Source organism: Schistocerca cancellata, chromosome 4 (assembly GCF_023864275.1).
Source record: "Schistocerca cancellata isolate TAMUIC-IGC-003103 chromosome 4, iqSchCanc2.1, whole genome shotgun sequence".
Classification (NCBI taxonomy): domain Eukaryota; kingdom Metazoa; phylum Arthropoda; class Insecta; order Orthoptera; family Acrididae; genus Schistocerca; species Schistocerca cancellata.
This window is the reverse complement of record NC_064629.1, coordinates 699,576,900-699,596,641: the sequence shown is the minus strand read 5'-3', so window position 1 is coordinate 699,596,641 and position 19,742 is coordinate 699,576,900. Positions and strand designations below refer to the sequence as shown.

General features: G+C 42.7%; 1 protein-coding gene across 1 annotated transcript in view; it reads left to right on the top strand.

Annotated features, from left to right (window-relative positions):
- The window catches only part of LOC126183444 (histidine decarboxylase), a 385,906-nt gene that overhangs the window by 196,643 nt on the left and 169,521 nt on the right, over window positions 1-19,742 (top strand). The window contains exons 4-5 of the mRNA XM_049925432.1: window positions 1,112-1,225; window positions 10,970-11,092. Of these exons, the coding sequence (XP_049781389.1) occupies window positions 1,112-1,225; window positions 10,970-11,092 (237 nt within the window). The remainder of the gene's footprint in view (window positions 1-1,111; window positions 1,226-10,969; window positions 11,093-19,742) is intronic.

Below are 19,742 nucleotides of genomic sequence, written 5' to 3'. Positions count from 1 at the left end.
CAAGCCGCTTTCGCCGCTCCCGGCCGCGTCCCCACTTGATCACAAGACTAGTCTTTAACTGGAGGGTTGATTCCGCCAATGCGCCTTGCTAGTAGCGTACCCTCGTCAGCGCAACCAACCCGTGGGACTAGAGTCTGGCCGAGGAGCACGTGGCAGGAATGTGCCGACCACGGTCTTCCGGCCAGCACCTTCCACCACAGTATGCCCAAGCCGGCTACGGGCGTACATTATGAATGGAAAATTTTATTTAATAAAATTTTATCGGCAATGATCCCTCTTAGGGGGTCTCCTCCCTGCACGTAAATAAGTTATATAACTTCATAGTGTACGAAATCATAATTTTTCGCAACGACGTTTTTGGATAACTGTATCTCGGTTTTCTTGCCTCAAGAGAACGAAGAAACGTTTATCCGAGGTCGTAGGATAACTGTACCTGTAACCTGAAACGTTTGTAGAAGTAATTAGATCAAACATCCGCGTTACGAGGTATGGAAGGTTTACTTAGAATTTTCCACAGTACTGTTCAAGGAATGTAAATCAGTACAATATGACCATCACTGTAGTAAGAGCGTAATCCATTCTCTGTAATTATTTGGAGCAGAAATTTTTGAATATATCAAAAGAACAGAGTGTTATAAACGATTATGAGTAGAATTTCATTGTTGAATATACGTTTCAAATAATAAGATGCAACGAACTGCTGTAACCTTTGTTATAGAAAGAATTGAGTAGTGACACGTAGTGGACACATGGCCAAATCGGACATAAAGCGAGTGTGACTAATGCTGCAGATTTGTGTAGTTACTAAATATATTTAATTTTTGGTGGTCTTCTTCAGAATAGGACCCACGTGAATGCCCACACGTCTGATTTCGTTATTTTTACAGCTTCGCCTTTATGTTCTTCCGACGGAGTGCAAGAAAACGTCTGTACTAAACTGCTCGATCACTACCACTAGGTTGATCGATTTATACGAAACTTGATACAGCTCAATAATCCAATTCAAAGTCGAAATACTCACTCACTAATAACCTCAGTACTGCGAGCACCCCTCTTTTTTTCGCAGCGAAGTGGTAATGTTGGTGTTGTATGATGATCGGTGTTGTTGCAGATGACGCACTGGCAGAGCCCGCACATGCACGCCTACTTCCCGGCGCTCAACTCGTTCCCGTCGCTGCTGGGAGACATGCTCGCAGACGCCATCAACTGCATCGGTTTCACTTGGGTACGTTAGCAATTTGTTTTCTGAATGTAGCTTCAAACTTCCATGCAAAAGAGCCACTAATAACAATAAAGTCCCAAAGCACAGACTCAAAGTTTTGAGAAAACTACACTACTGGCCATTAAAATTGCTACACCAAGAAGAAATGCAGATGATAAACGGGTATTCATTGGACAAAGATATTATAATAGAACTGGCATGTGATTACATTTTCACGCAATTTGGGTGCATAGATCCTGAGAGTTCAGTACCCAGAACAACCACCCCTGGCCGTAATAACGGCCTTGATACGCCTGGGCATTGAGTCAAACAGAGCTTGGATGGCGTGTACAGGTACAGCTGCCCTTGCAGCTTCAACACGATACCACAGTTCATCAGGAGTAGTGGCTGGCGTATTGTGACGAGCCAGTTTCTCAGCCACCATTGACCAGACGTTTTCAATTGGTGAGAGATCTGCAGAATGTGCTGGCCAGGGCAGCAGTCGAACATTTTCTGTATCCAGAAAGGCCCGTACAGTACCTGCAACATGCGGTCGTGCATTATCCTGCTGAAATGTAGGGTTTCGCAGGGATCGAATGACGGGTAGAGCCACGGATCGTAACACATCTGAAATGTAACGTCCACTGTTCAAAGTGCCGTCAATGCGAACAAGAGGTTACCGAGACGTGCAACCAATGGCACCCCATACCGTCACGCCAAGTGATACGTCAGTATGGCGATGACGAATACACGCTTCCAATGTGCGTTCATCGCGATGTCGCCAAACACCGATGCGACCATCATGATGCTGTAAACAGAACCTGGATTCATCCGAAAAAATGACGTTTTGCCATTCGTCCACCTAGGTTCGTCGTTGAGTACACAATCGCAGACCCTCCTGTCTGTGATGCAGCGTGAAGGGTAACCACAGCCATGGTCTCCGAGCTGATAGTCCATGCTGCTACAAACGTCGTCGAACAGTTCGTGCATATGGTTGTTGTCTTGCAAACGTTCCCATCTGTTGACTCAGGGATCGAGGCATGGCTGCACGATCCGTTACAGCCATGCGGATAAGATGCCTGTCATCTCGACTGCTAGTGATACGAGGCCGTTGGGATCCAGCACGGCGTTTCGTATTACCCTCCTGAACCCACTGATTCCATATTCTGCTAACAGTCATTGGATCTCGACCAACGCGAGCAGCAATGTCGCGATACGATAAACCGCAATCGTGATAGGCTACAATCCGACCGTTATCAAAGTCGGAAACGTGATAGTACGCTTTCTCCTCCTTACACGAGGCACCACAACAACGGTTCACCAGGTAACGCCGGTCAACTGCTGTTTGTGTGTGAGAAATGGATTGGAAACTTTCCTCATGTCAGCACGTTGTAGGTGTCGCCACCGGCGCCAACGTTACGTGAATGCTCTGAAAAGCTAATCATTTTCATATCACAGCTTTTTCTCCCTGTCGGTTAAATTTCGCGTCTGTAGCACGTCATCTTCATGATGTAGCAATTTTAATTGCCAGTAGTGTAGATGTTTGTGAAAATCAGATTTTTAGGCAGACCATCAGTCTCATAGCTTCGACTTGTTATTGAGCCACGTCTGAACATCACATATTTGCTATAAAAATAATGTACCAACTTTACGTTACGAACCGTTAATTAATATTTAGAAATATTGTTATTAATGTTAATCCAGAAAATGTTCACAGAAATGCTAATGGCAATAGTTTCTTTTTGATTGTTGTAATGTGAAACAAAAATTAGAACATAAAGAACAGATACCTTCACATAAAGAACAGATGCCACACACACATACACAATTATGACCTAGCGCAACACTTCGTGGTCCTCTTATAGTTTTCATTAAGTACATTCGCTGACTTGAGTTCAGATAATACTGTCTGTTCACTTCAAGCACGAAATCTAGTAGTATTGTTAAGTCTTTGTGTTTCAAGGTTGGTAATTACCCTCCACCTACGTATTTGGGCCTACATTTTGCAAGGCATCTACAGACTGTGGGGAAGTAACAAATTGCGGTCTCCCTCGATGCGACTTGCAGAAAACAGTGGCCTCCTACGACTCCAATGAAAAATATGTTACTTTAAATGATAGTTCATAGCGTCCCGTGAAAAGTTCATTTATGCAATGTTCTATCTTACCACGAACATCAGCTTTTTGTTTGACAATGAGGTCGGTAACACTCTTGAGAGTTCTGAAATCCTCAGCGTTCAGTTTACAGACTGGGATGCTGAAACCATGGAACGTGAGGTTACAGTGGAGCATTGCTTTAAGAGTTTGCAGCTTTTGTGAAGAAATCGGCTTCAGAGCAGCCATTGACAGTCCCTACAGCAATAAAAATTTGTGTTTCGGGCCCGTGTGGAAGTGAATATCAGTGAAATGGGAGAGACAGCTTTTAATAAATGTTCATATATACAGTCTAGGGCTACAGTGCAATTAAAGCTGGTTCACAGTAAGATCAACAGATGTCAGGAGCACGCGCACATGCTACAATCTCAGAATCAACGACTATGTGACTTAGGCCCTTATGGTTTTCAGCGCCTCATTTGTAAGATTGAAACGGGAGTAAATTTACTTCATTGGTTTTCTACAGTAAATGTGGCCCTTTGGAGCCAACTGTTACTGTTTTTAGTGCTAAATTGTTGGAATGTTACGGAAATCAGCACCATCCGAACACCATAAATGGATTAATCACAGAACTCAAAATGCATATAGTTCTACAAGGCATTTGACACTTGCTATTGCAGGCTTCTAGAGGCTGTCGAGGCGACTTAGAAGATAAAGTTTTGATAAGGTTCGATGACCTGGAATATAGTGTGTGGATGGAAAATAAGTTTGGATATCGGATCATTTTCAAATCTCCCGCTTCGTACTACGCACATAGCGGAGACAATGATCGCTGAGCTGTGTGCTCTATCGGAGCTGCTCCACGTGGCGAGGAATACCTGCGACTCATGCTTTCATATATATACGGTCCACAAACCCTGGTACACGTCCGTGCAGCACCACAGTCAACCCTCCTAGCTGTCAACATGTTTCTCGCAGCCGTTCTTATAGTCGGACGAAAGTAGAAATTGGTGGACTGAGGCTATCCGGAAAACGTTCTCGATACATTCATTGTCCAGCTCTACCATTACGTACAGTACCCTGTAGCGGAGGTTTGAAATTGTTCCGATCTTCAATATTATTTAATGCCTAAATGGTACATTTCCGGAAATGGGTTCCTTACCAAAACTTTATCTACTAAGTCCTCAAATAAATGGATTAATCACCGAACTCAAAATGCATATAGTTCTACAAGGCTTTGACACTTGCTATTACAGGTTCCTAGGAGCTGTACCTCCTAGGAGCCTGTAATAGGAATCCTGAAACACTCTGTACAGTCAGTTCCGCAAGAAAGTGTACGCCGTTATCTGTATGAAATAAAAGACACTATTATAAATATATGTTTACATAAAAATACATGTTATTACTAATTGCACAATTACCTAATAGTTAACCCAATCGCTGCCATTTCCGATTATATCTTGGCATCTTTTCTGCATGCTTTTCACGAGATTTTCTACATATCCGCTCGGTAACAATATCCGTATCGTCCTTATTTTATATGACAGCTACTTCAAAAAATATATTGGCTTTCCTTTAAGCTTCATCTTACTATATGACCAAACATTTTCGATAGGATTTGCATCCGGAGACCTTGCACGCCAGTCCATCGTGGGCACCCCACGCTGTACAGAGTGGGCTGCGATGTTTCGGATCATTATCCTCTTGATGCACCCAGTTTGTCTCGATCGAACCAAATAGTTTCTTAACGGACCTCAGAAAGCATTTTTGATAAATATTGAACATTTTTTGAGTGTTTAAACTGGCTGAAAATAAGTGCAAATAGCCAAAACAGCAACTGACAAAACAAAACATTCAACTCTCACACAGTTTATCTACACACTGTGCAACAGCACATTGAGTACAGATATGAGATCACTACCCGAGATGTTGCTGCCAATAGCTAGCCCTAACGCGATCATACCCACTTGTGAAATCTCTCCATGGCGAAGGTTAGTTCTCATTTCCAACCTTTCTACGCTCCCACGTAACATTATGTTCACGCAAGTGCTTACAGTTTTCATAATCAACGTAACTAACTGACGTTGTAACTGCAACGAATTGGTAACCAACGGCTTTCTAACATAATGGGTAAGACGTGACGCTCCGTATTAGCTGTATTTGTTTATATGAGGAACCTTAAATTTCAGAGGCTGTGAGCCTCGTGAGACGCATGAACGCGGCGTACACCCAACAATGTCATAATGGCTATGAAAACTGCATTTTAAACCCATTGTTAATTTGAACATTTCGGTTCGGTAACCACAAGAAGTTCCTCGAAGTCTTTAATTGTCACAATAATCACTTCGACCTTTTCTTTACGAGACAGGCATTTGAGTGAAAACATTCCGTTTGTGAAGGAATACAAACCCCTCAACTCGTACATTTTGTGGGACTCATAAGATCATTGTAAATTGCAACAACTATCCTTACGGCAAAGCGGAAAACAAATGTGTCTTGATAGGCAGCCATGCCCACATGACGCTTCACCTATGGTCTACAACATACTCTAATCACATTTTCATAAATGTTACTCTGTACTTTACTGTAGCGTGCGGAGATTTTGTTATAAGAACACCATTACCTCACTATCTCGCGTTCCCTTGAGGTGTGTAATTTGACATCTTATCATGTTCTGTTATTCGAAGATGATCAAACGGAACGTTTTGGATTATCTTGGAAAGCTGTTGCTGCTAGTTTCACGTAACTCGTAGATACCATCAATAACAGTGTACAACTGCGCTGTATGTGTTATATTTCGGCACTGGGTATTCGTATATAGTAATGAAGTAACGTGAGCCATATCAAAGTCACACATACATTTAGTAACTTTAAAACTTATAATTTGAAACAATATTTTACTGCGTTAAGTTATTTAATATTTTTAATGTGCGGCCCGCGGCCATAATTCGTTCACACATCCTCTAATGTATGAAGATCGATGGACTTTCAAATATTAAAAAATTTCAGCTAAATTTCATGACATTTAAGATAATGACTTCTGAGGTTTCATCATTTCGGTACTTTTCCTCTTCCTTTTTAGAAACCAGTGTATTCTGCTTTCTCAGACAGTCATGTCAAGCTAACAAATCATTTAAAGAATATTATTACATATCAGGAAAATTGTAGTCGTCAAGCCAGAGAAAATGACTGTCGCAGAAAAGTATTTTTTCCCCCCACTCGATAAAATGTAAAAGCGAAATTACAAACCCATGTGCCACTCAGATACTTACTTAGTAGTACCTCTTTCGTCCTGATGACGGAGATGATGCATCATGACACCGACTCTAAGACATGCCGAATGCGTCGGAGTGCCATAGTGAGCCAAGGGCAACTCAGTCACTGCCCGCACCTCACTGAGTTTGTTCAGATCGTTGCACAAAGCGCACACATCTCGATGCTTTCACATGCACTCAATGGAACTTAAATGGATGACAATGACACTCATACCCACTGAGTGCTCTCCCAACCCATTCTGACAGAATTCGAGAGTAACCGGATAGTGAATTGTCTAGCTGAAGCTGCAAGTCGTCTTCGAGGTACTATAGTCGAACAAATTGATGCTCATGATTGTCTAATTTGTAACTGTATTGTTCGCCGCCGAGAGACAATGACGAATGTATCAGGAGCCGCGTTTCATCCCACATAAGCATCCCTAAAATGGCAATACCTCCACCATCCACTTGAAATATGTCCTAATGACAAGCAGGAAACATCGGCTAATGTGGTTTTCGAAGTACTAGTAGCCTACCTTCGGTGAATTTCAGCCGTTACCGCGACTCACCTGCCCAGGCTACCTTTCTCTATGCTACTATCCTAGAGAAACAGCGTTCCAGTGCCCAAGCTAATTTCTGTACCCGGTGACATTCAGTGACCAAAGTCACATGTTTTAGGCTGTGGCCTGTGTATCCCACAGCGAGTAGTTTGCCCTGGATGGTACGTCTGCCGCTGTTGTCCAGAAGAAATGGCGAGTGATATATTGCACTTTGGGCCGTCTATCTTTCGTTACAATCCGCGATAGTCGACAGTGATGTCTCCCATCAAAACATTGTTGCCCACGGCAGTTGGTTCTGGTGGCAGCGCTTTTTCCTGAATCGAATACCCTTGTTACATGAAAACCCACTTACAGCCCGATGCCTCCGAGACCTCGGAGATGCAGTCTTTTCCATCCTGCCCTTGATGCCGACGGCCAAACAAAGTTTGATAACATTCCAGTTAAGTTACATGCTGAACGATTCTTTTTCTGTACTGACAGAAACTCACCAACAGAGTAACTGTCTATATTTCTTTAGTTAAAACTCTGAGCCGAGAGGCTGTGGTAGGTATATAAAACTACTCCCTGACATATCGTCTCATGGTATTGACAGTATGATTATCTCTGGCTGGCAATTAAAGTACCGGATAATCAAAAAGTCAGTATAAATTTGAAAACTGAATAAATCACGGAATAATGTAGATAGAGAGGTACAAATTGACACACATGCTTGGAATGACATGGGGTTTTAATAGAACCATAAAAATACAAAAGTTCAAAAAATGTCCGACAGATGGCGCTTCATCTGATCAGAATAGCAATAATTAGCATAATAAAGTATGACAAAGCAAAGATGATGTTCTTTACAGGAAATGCTCAATATGTCCACCATCATTCCTCAACAATAGCTGTAGTCGAGGAATAATGTTGTGAACAGCACTGTAAAGCATGTCCGGAGTTATGGTGAGGCATTGGCGTCGGATGTTGTCTTTCAGCATCCCTAGAGATGTCGGTCGATCACGATACACTTACGACTTCAGGTAACCCCTAAGCCAATAAACGCACGGACTGAGGTCTGAGGACCTGGGAGGCCAAGCATGACGAAAGTGGCGGCTGAGCACACGATCATCACCAAACGACGCGCGCAAGAGATCTTTCACGCGTCTAGCAATATGGGGTGGAGCGCCATCCTGCATAAACATCGTACGTTCCAGCAGGTGTTTATCAGCCAGGCTGGGGATAATGCGATTCTGTAACATATCGACGTACCTCTCACCCGTCACGGTAGCAGTTACAAAACCAGAATCCCACATTTCCTCGAAGAAAAAAGGCCCGATAACGGTAGATGTGGTAAATCCAACGCATACCGTGACTTTCTCGTCGTGCAGTGGAGTTTCCACGACAGTTCTAGGATTTTCGGTAGCCCAAATTCTGCAGTTGTGGGCGTTGACAGACCCTCGGAGCGTGAAATGAGCTTCGTCGGTCAACAACACGTTACTCAACCAATCCTCATCTTTTGAAACACCCGCACCGCAAATGCCTTCCGCTTCACTAAATCGCCAGGTAACAGTTCATGATGGCGACGGATTTTGTACGGATAGCATCGGAGGGTACGCCTCAGTGCCAACCAAACAGTAGTGTATGGAATACCTGTGCGACGTGCGACTGCAAGAGCGCTGACTTCTCCGTGCATAGACGAACCCGCTACAGTCTCCATTCCTTCCCGAACTGTTTCAGCAGCAATACGCCTTGTGCTCGGTCGGCCACTACGAGGTCTATCGTCTAAACAACCCGTGGCTTCGAACTTCGAAATCATTCTCGCAACAGCTGCATTTGTCAACGGACCTTTACCCGTTGGAATCCCCTTCCTATGGCGATAGGATCGTAGCGCTGAACTAGCACATTCCTCATTCTGATAATACAGCTTCACTAAAAGCGCCTTTTCAGGTAACGTCAACATGCTGCGACTGCTGGCGCATCTGATTCTCTCTCTCATTACAGCTCCTCTTGTACACGATTGTCATGAGCAGTCACTGACATTTTGCTGTCCATCGCTATCTGTCGGACATTTTGTGAACTTTGTTTTTTTTTTATTTTGTTTTAATAAAACCCCATGTCATTCCAAGCATGTGTGTCAATTTTTACCTCTCTATCTACATTATTCCGTGGTTTATTAAGTTTTCAAATTTATACTGACTTTTTGATCACCCGGTATAAGGAGCAGTTTCACGTTGCGACAACACCCATAGGAAAACAACTGCCTGCCATTCACCACCAAATGGCCTCACAGAACACTTGAATAGGACGTTGCCAAATATGCTCTCAATGTACGTGGATGTCGACCAGAGATATTGGGATACTATACTGCCCGGCCTGACATTCTCATATGAAACAGCGAAACGAGCACTACAGGCTTTTCATCGTTCTTTCTGATGCACGGTTGCGAGACGGAAATGACAACGGATACACTGTTCTCGGTTCAACCGGATGAGTCTCAGGATGACTACACGAAACACCTTATCACTAAGACTGGACCGAAGAAGCAAAACAGGTGGCTCGCATACAGCCCCTGGAGGCCCAGGAGAAAGACGGAGAGCGCTATATCGTCAAGCACCGGCCAGTGAAATACAGCCCAGGAGACTGCGTATGGATTTTTACGCCTCTGCGGAAAGTGGTACTATTGGAAAAGTTACTGAACCGCTACTTTAGGGCGTATCGCAACCTTCGTCGCTTTTAGGACGTCACATATGTAGTCGAGAATTATCACTCTTCATTAAGAAGACAAATGCGCAGAGACGTCGTCCATGTCCTCCATACACAGCCCTACTGCCGTCCAGAGGCGCAGATCAATTATGGAAGGTTAAATGAAACTGGAAACGCACTCAACGATCGCGAAGCTTCGATGAGAGGGGCTACCTTCAATGGTCGTCATAGTTAATAGAATGTAACAACAGGATCAGAAAGGGTGGATCCGCCAGTGCGGCCATACGAAGGACTACTGAAAAGATCTAGATCCAGGGTGTTGTAGTCGGCTCCAGTGAGAACTTCTGAAACAGTGGGTCACTGTTTTTCCAGGAGATGGATCAATGCTGCATGCTGTGATGCATGCTGTGGTGCATGCTGTTTGGTGTAGTAGTTAGCGCCGCTGGCTGATGTGCTGTGGGTTGTTGGTTCAAACGGAGTCACCAGCAATTATTTGTCATTTGCTATTTATCACTTCTGACAGGTTTTTGAAATACCTTAATGCTCTCAATTCTGTCTTATGTTTTATTGACAACTCTGCTCCTGAGTTGGACTTGATTGTGGTTCCGAAGTGACAAATTTTATATAACTTATCACCATCGTAGATGAAATGTGATATCGACTTTGCAGCAACCGAATGACTATCGATTACTTCCAGTCCGTTCACAACCATGGAAACGTATGTCTCACGACAGGTTATCAGAAAGATACTGGGAATTTTTGCTGCATGTTCTTCATGTGTATCACTGGTCCACTCAAAGGGAAGCCTCCTAATGATTGGCAGAATTCTCATAATTACAGCTTCCATCTGTAGAATGTGCAGTCTTCAAGTTTCATCATCAACATTGACGCAGTCGGAGACGAAACATCAGGGAATAGTTTCGTATATCGATCACATCCTCTCAGCGCGGAGATTTTAACTGAATACCGGCAATGAAAGCCTTCAGCACATGATTATAGTTCATATGTTCATGAGTGTACGTCTACATCGATAATGGATTGTCTGTACTTAGATGTCTGATTTCTTGCTGAAATTTCTTTGTGCTTTGTATATTTCAAGAGGTGCGCAAATTTAGTGTGAAGGTAATCTAAAATTAGCAACACAGTTGAGAGAATACGGAATGGTCTTCTGTTTAACAGGCGTCAAGCCCCGCGTGCACGGAGCTGGAGACGGTGGTGATGAACTGGCTGGGCGAGATGCTGGGACTGCCCGATGACTTCCTACACACGCGCCCAGACAGCAAGGGTGGCGGCGTCATACAGGTCAGTAGCCGAGGCTGCCTGCTCGGTCCAGGTGGCGCAAGAAAGTTTCATCACCTGTATCTGACAGGCAAGAGAGGAAAAATAGCAACGTTAATCTCCTGATCACCAGACTGCGCGAATGCCTCTTCACAAGACATTGTGGAGACGCTTACAGATTTTAAACATGTCTACCGTGTCTCGAGAAGTGTGAAGGGGTTACACCTTGTTGAAGGCAACGAATACAACAGACAGGGGTATTAAATTCGGCAGTTTCCACAGTGTTCTTTCAGAAGAGTAAGCTGTTTCTGTTTAGGTATCTGCTCTCTTGTTTGCTATCGTAATCAACAACAGAAACATGATTCCGCAGCATGCAACTACTCATCACAGTTATACAAATGAGTCAATTACACCTAAGCACGCCCGGCTAGCCACGCGGTCTAACGCGCTGCTTCCCGAGAAGGAAGGCGTGTCGGTCCCCGGCACGAATCCGCCCGGCGGATTAGTGTCGAGGTCCGGTGTGCCGGCCAGCCTGTGGCAGATTTTTAAGCCGGTTTCCCATCTGCCTCGGCGAATGCTGGCTGGTTCCCCTTATTCCGCCTCAGTCACACTATGTAGGCTATTGCTGCGCAAACACTGTCTCCACGTACGCGTACACCGTAATTAGAATGAAATTTTTCACTCTGCAGTGGAGTGTGCGCTGATATGAAACTTCCTGGCAGATTAAAACTGTGTGCCCGACCGAGACTCGAACTCGGGACCTTTGCCTTTCGCGGGCAAGTGCTCTACCAACTGAGCTACCGAAGCATGACTCACGTCCGGTACTCACAGCTTTAGTTCTGCCAGTATCTCGTCTCTTACCTTCCAAACTTTACAGAAGCTTCGCAGGAGAGCAAGAGAGCTTCTGTAAAGTTTGGAAGGTAGGAGACGAGATACTGGCAGAAGTAAAGCTGTGAGTACCGGATGTGAGTCGTGCTTCGGTAGCTCAGTTGGTAGAGCACTTGCCCGCGAAAGGCAAAGGTCTCGAGTCTCGGTCGGGCACACAATTTTAATCTGCCAGGAAGTTTTACACCGTAATTACTCTACCACGCAAACATTTGGGGTTACACTCGTCTGGTATGAAACGTTCCCGGGGTGTTCACAGGGGGCCGAACCTCACAATAACCCCGGGTTCGGTGGGGGGGGGGGGCGGGGGGGCGGGGGGGGGGCGGTGGTGCGGTGGCGTTGGTAGACTGCTGTGGCCTGTTGTGGGGTTGTGAACCATTGAGGGCTACGGCGGAACGAAGCCTCTCCATCGTTTCTAGGTCCCCAGTTCAATACACAATACACAATTACATGTACGAGACATTCTTCACACCTAGTGAAGGGAAGGTCTCCAGTGGGCGAAACTAATGAAAATATTCCCAATTAAACAGCTGAATACTTGCAGACTTACCAAATAATGGTGTCATATTGCACTTGTATGTTCTGAAATGGAAGCCTGACTGGCCACTTTTAATGTAAAATATTTATTGTGCGTTCGGAATATAATGTAATTAGCTGCATTCCACCCATAAAATCACATTACTGAATGTTACTTATTCAGAGTTTCACCGATCCTTTTTCCAACAGAATTTCCAGAAACTTAACAATTTAGCCAACTGCATGTTGGATACACAGAATTACTAATGTTGGAAAAAGTTTGGATGAAGGAACTTGACAGTGATTTTGTGGAAGGTACGATTCTTAAATTCGCATGGAATGATTTAGATAAACCACAGTACATATACCTTATGGGCCAATCCTCCAGTGCCTTATTAACAAACAAGCATGCTACGCACAGTGATAGCGATCAGGCGTGTTCAACAGCATGACCAGGAATAACCTGGTCGTCGTGAGCAGTGTTGATGCTCGTCCAAATAACTGCAAACTTTCAAAAGCGCTGAGGTGGTCACGCATTGGCCTTTGTATTATCAGCCCCTGGTCCCTCTTCACATCGGTGGCTCCAGATAATATAAGTAAATATCTTTAATGGATCAAAAATTATCTCAGGTGAAAATGTCAAGCATCTATGACTCTACATGTTAACTAACACGCTAATCAAAAAATCGTAAATTCTGCTAAACAAGCAGTAAAATATTCGAACACAAAAAATAAACAAGTAATTAAAGAAGAAATTAAATTAATGAAAGATGGTATTCCCTTAGAAACTTCAACAGGATTTAAGAGGCTCGAAGAAAGTCAAAAATTTAGTAATTTATAATGTCGCAGCAAAAATGGGTAAAACTAGAGAATTATTTGAAGGAGGTCAGCATACACTGGCTTATTTAGAACCCAATATAATATCAGTAGGAAATCAAAACCATTTAGAAAACTTAATTTGTCTTGAAGATAATTCGAGGGTTGTCCAGAAAGTAAGTTAGGATCGGTCGCTAAATGGAAACCATAGTGGAAATCAAAAACACTTTATTTGCAAGAGCTAGCTACACTTTCCAGCTACTTCTGTACATAGTCGCCACTCTGACTTAGACGTTTGTCGGAGAGTTATACTAAATTTCCAACACCATCGTCATAGAAGGCAGCTGCGTGTGCTTTCCGATAATTCTCTACGTTGGTCTATGGCACGTAGCCTGCGCACAAGTGTTGTCTTCGTATCCGGCGTTTCATGTGAACAGAGATGATACTCAGGACGGGCCAATTAGCGCTGTGTTGTAGGTGATCGAACACTTCCCATCGAAAAGGCTGCAGGAGCGTTTTCACTGCCCCTGCAGAGTGCGGCTGAGAATTGCCATGAAGAAGGAAGTGCGTGGCAGTTGTGTTAGGTGGGCTGCATTCATTAAGGCGAAGCCTCTCAGCGGACCCTCCTACTTGGCAGGAGACATTGTTGTTCTAGGCACCTTTACTCACTCACAGTGCTCTCATAACTGAAGAGAGCGTCTTGATGCGATCGACAGTCATACTAGAGACACTACCCAACACATCTATGCAAAGCTTCACCGGGTTTTCACTGTGGTGTCCATTTCGCAACCGATCGGAACTTACTTTTTGGACAACCCTCATAGTAATGAAGCAATAGTGGAAGCAATTGAGCTCCAAGCGATTGTTTTCCAACTTAGTGATGTTAATTTAGCTGGAGTGGCTGAGGTTCAGTCAACTAAAAATCAAATGGAAAATGAGGTTCACAAAGCTCCATTTGAACTGAAAGTTCGCTGCTTAAAATCAAATATAATGAGACTGCAAGCGAACTTTCATTCTTTCTGAGAGAGTTTCGTAGTAAAACAGACTACAGATCGGTTGAAGATGTAGACTTAATAGCTATTTTCGCCAGTTACGTTAGGCAGCTGTGCAGGGTGTACTGAAAGACGGAGTGTCTTGTACATTTGGAATAACATACAGATATCGTAAATTTACGCAACCCCAGCGAAATTTTTCGCACGTCACACCTCGTGGGAAAATAAATCGATGCAGGAGACGGATACCGTATCCATTTCGGATAGGATGCAATCATGTGCGGTAATGTATAAGGGATTACACGAAGTAAAATTTCTGAATTTAATGAGCACAGTAAAACTAAAAACAAAAGTGGTTAAGGCACATGAAAACAAACTCCATCATGAATGTGAAGAGAACATAGACATCGTGAATACAGGTAACAGGGATGAATAAACAGAGTATGCTGAACAGACAGAGAACACGAGTAATATGTTGTCGTAAACGAGACAATCATTGGGGGAAGTGGCAACAAAACGACTATTCACCTTGGTGTGTAGAATATATGAGTCTGGCGATATACCATCTGACTTTCGGAAAAGCATCATCCACACAATTCCGAAGACGGCAAGAGCTGACAAGTGCGAGAATTATCGCACAATCAGCTTAACAGCTCATGCATCGAAGCTACTTACAAGAATAATATACAGAAGAATGGAAAAGAAAATTGAGAATGCGCTAGGTGACGATCAGTTTGGCTTTAGGAAAAATAAAGGGACGAGAGAGGCAATTCTGACGTTACGGCTAATAATGGAAGCAAGGCTAAAGAAAAATCAAGACACTTTCATAGGATTTGTCGACCTGGAAAAAGCGTTCGACGATATAAAATGGTGCAAGCTGTTCGAGATTCTGAAAAAAGTAGGGGTAAGCTATATGGAGAGGCAGGTCATATACAATATGTACAACAACCAAGAGGGAATAATAAGAGTGGACGATCAAGAACGAAGTGCTCGTATTAAGAAGAGTGTAAGACAAAGCTGTAGCCTTTCGCCCCTACTCTTCAATCTGTACATCGAGGAAGCAATGATGGAAATAAAAGAAAGGTTCAGGAGTGGAATTAAAATACAAGGTGAAAGGATATCAATGATACGATTCGCTGATGACATTGCTATCCTGAGTGAAAGTGAAGAAGAATTAAATGATCTGCTGAACGGAATGAACAGTCTAATGAATACACAGTATGGTTTGAGAGTAAATCGGAGAAAGACGAAGGTAATGAGAAGTAGTAGAAATGAGAACAGCGAGAAACTTAACATCTGGATTGATGGTCACGAAGTCAATGAAGTTAAGGAATTCTGCTACCTAGGCAGTAAAATAACCAATGACGGACGGAGCAAGGAGGACATCAAAAGCAGACTCGCTATGGCAAAAAAGGCATTTCTGGCCAAGAGAAGTCTACTAATTTCAAATACCGGCCTTAATTTGAGGAAGAAATTTGACGATGTACGTCTGGAGTACAGCATTGTATGGTAGTGAAACATGGACTGTGGGAAAACCGGAACAGAAGAGAATCGAAGCATTTGAGATGTGGTGCTATAGACGAATGTTGAAAATTAGGTGGACTGATAAGGTAAGGAATGAGGAGGTTCTACGCAGAATCGGAGAGGAAAAGAATATGTGGAAAACACTGATAAGGAGAAGGGACAGGATGATAGGACATCTGCTAAGACATGAGGGAATGACTTCCATGGTACTAGAGGGAGCTGTAGAGGGCAAAAACTGTAGAGGAAGACAGAGATTGGAATACGTCAAGCAAATAATTGAGGACGTAGGTTGCAAGTGCGGGCCGCATAAAACCAGTCAGTAGACTGATGACCAAAGAAAAAAAAAACGAGACAAATTCCAATGGAATGATGAGTCACTGAATATTGGTAAATTATACAATGATTATTATGAGGGAAGGGAGAATGACAGGTCAGGCTAAAATGAAAGGACAACTGAGAAACAAACGAGAAGCCAAATTATATCGATCTGATATCTGATGACGATATGTGGATGCAGTTTATGAGGAACTATGCATATTAGAAAAATGTGATGAGTACCACCTTTATATGTAAATGTAGGATAAGTCGGCACGAAAAACCTTAGAGTACTTACAGCTCTTTTGTGGGTGTGTAATCGGTGGTTACAGATTCTCAAGCTACAACAGTGGTGTTTCCTACTTTTATATTTCTGCGCTGTTATCCACTCTCTTGCTAACCATAAATATGCTAAGAATACTCTTTAGCCCAAGAACACTAAAGGGGGGACAACTTAATTGCTTCTAAACCATGGTAAATTGTACTGTTCCAAATTTGTTCAAAGGAGGTCATAATTTATAGGTTATGTATTAGTTAATTTCAATTATTAGATCTTCACTGGTATGTTACATGCCAAATTAAGTAAAAAATGTCCTATTTTATACCCAACTGCAGTAGTAAATTTTAGGAGGGTTTAGCAATCAAGGGTCAACTATTGACCTATGAGGAGTGAGGATGAATGGTACGCAAAACTCGTTTTTGGAGACAAGGCCACTGTCGACCACCGTGAAAGGAGAAACTTTCATTAACCATATCTAACAACAAGGAGGTAAAATTTTTAGAAGTTGAGGAAATCAAAAACGTAAACATATCATGAAACGAGGTAAAACATACAGTAATAAGTGCAGAGATGTGTAATGCTAAAGTCACGTGTTTGGACAGGAGTTGTCACAAGAACATACAAAATATCTTACATACTGTCGATAGCACAGCAACTACGAAGTCAGTATTAAGATGTGCAGACAGAATATACTCTAAAATTTTCTTGAGCATACAGAGAACTAAACACGATAGTCATAATGATTATAAGTTATAAATTAATGGGTAAGTGGATAAAATTACGAGATATAAAACCTTTTTTTGCGTTAATAAATCAAGAGAGATAGGTTCTCACAAGAAAACAGCGGGAGCAGACAGCTCATGACATTAAGTACGATATGAGCGAGACAAGATGAAATACTGTAGGTAACCGATCATGTGCCCCAGATTATTAAGGTAGAGGAGAGTAAATATTGTAGGGAACCACTACTGGGCCACATCACTTTAAAACGAATTCGTTGGGTCAGTAACCAGGTAAGGTGCTGCCTTCAGTAAGAAGTGTTTAGCAGTCGAAGAATTTTTGTCTTATGAAATGAGCGAAAAGTGAGCTGGTAGTATTGAGTTCAAAATGGCTCTGAGCACTATGGGACTTAACATCTATGGTCATCAGTCCCCAAGAACTTAGAACTACTTAAACCTAACGAACCTAAGGACAGCGCACAACACCCAGCCATCACGAGGCAGAGAAAATCCCTGACCCCGCCGGGAATCGAACCCGGGAACCCGGGCGTGGGAAGCGAGAACGCTACCGCACGACCACGAGATGCGGGCGGTAGTATTTTGATAGGAACGTAATATCATGTAACTCTTCAGGCTTTCCCGGCGATCTAATGACATCTTGGGTTGTCGGGTGTTCTGCCGGATATCAGCGTCGTACTTGCACGATATTTCGGTCACGTAGCTCGAGACCTTCATCAGGTGCGACCTGAGACTGCTCCTCGAGTGGACCTGGTCCAGTATTTATGCCTATGGCCTTCCCCATCCACCAACGGATTAATATCATACTTGTTAAGTCAGGTACACTGGAAGATATCAGGAGAAATCCTAATCATCACGAGGCAGAGCAACAACAAGAAGAATAAATACATGAAAATACGATAGCATGAAACAAAAGTAAGTAACTGATAAGCCTATCCAACATTATATTACAACTGTCTCCTTTGTGGTAATAAGCGAGGCGGACACAGTCAGCAAGCACCGACTTATGTATAAAAAAACATATGAAAAGACTATGTGAACGCCATAATAACGACATGTCAGACGCTGAATACCAGATTATCACTGTTGACAGTGCAAAAAACGAAATCTTTCAGACCTATGGCAGAAGACTTGCATATATCACAGTTTCTCATAAACTGCATCCACATATCGTCATCAGATATCAGATCGATATAATTTGCCTTATCGTTTGTTTCTCGGTTGTCCTTTCGTTATAGTATGACCTGTCATTCTCCATTCCCTCATAATAATCATTGTATAATTTACAAACATTCAGCGAGTCATCATTCCATTTATTCATATCCTAATAAGATAAATAATAATGTGCGGTACGCATGGTGTGGCAGTGCAGTGAAAGAAAGATTAATATTGTACGTAAACATGTAAATGTAATTTTGGTAAACATTTTTGGAAAACAGTGATCAATTAATTGTTACATTTTGACTAAAGTTCAGTCTTGATCACATCATTTATGTTTTAATGAATAGGTAACCGGTTTCGGTTCTTTTTACAAAACCATCATCAGACCTATGGCTCCCTTAGCATGGTAGGCGGAGTTCTCCTCGCAGTCAACTGCGTAGCAGCGAGGAGAACTCCGCCTACCATCCTAAGGGAGCCATGGGTCTGATGATGGTTTTGTAAAAAGAACCGAAACCGGTTACCTGTATCATTAAAACATAAATGATGTGATCAAGACTGAACTTTAGTCAAAATATGTAAATATAAATTGATAAGGAGAAAAACAATTGCAGGTTGGACAGCCCGAAGGGAGCGAGGCGAACTAATGGCCTTTAGAGGGCGAACGGCCCAATGACCTTCCGTTAAGTGGATCACAGCGGGGGTCGCAAGCCCTGACTACACCGGCCAGACGTACAGAAAATATGTGGGTCACAAGAGCACTTAGCCTACAGGTCGGAGAAACACGAAGGTTAATGACATGAAGGTTAATGGCACCTAAAGCAATGTCGTACGAGGAGACTATTAATAATAGTAATGGTGTCTCGATTTGAAAAATTAATGATTATGTATTTCTCTCATAGAATTAGAGTGCAATTACGTGTTACTAATTAATAAAAAATGTCTCTTTCATGTACTTCTCTAATGGATATACGATGAGAGGGAAAGCAGAAGACAGAGTAAAGCTGCCTTACCACAACGAAACTACGATCGAGGGAAATGTCTAAATCAAGATTCCTCGACGGCAAATAAACAACAACAGCCTTCCGTCAATACTGTTCAGTGATGTGTAAAGATGGCAAAGTATTGAAAGATATGTTAAAGTATGATTAATGAGTGGTTACAAAAGGCAATACGCCTAGTACTGATAAACGTGAACAGAGAAAGCAACGCACTGAATTGTAAATATGCAATTCTATGCAATGAATTTCACAATTAAAATTCGAATGTTAGTCACTAAACAGACAGCACACGGTTAGAGGAGAAATAGTGCAAGAAATTTACCATAAATTCAAGTAACAAAATTAAGTATGATCTACGTAGTACATACGCACTATTATTAACAAATTAGCATCACTGTGTAGGTCACTACAGATAAACGCGGGAGAAAACAAATAAGCAAGGGAGTTTCA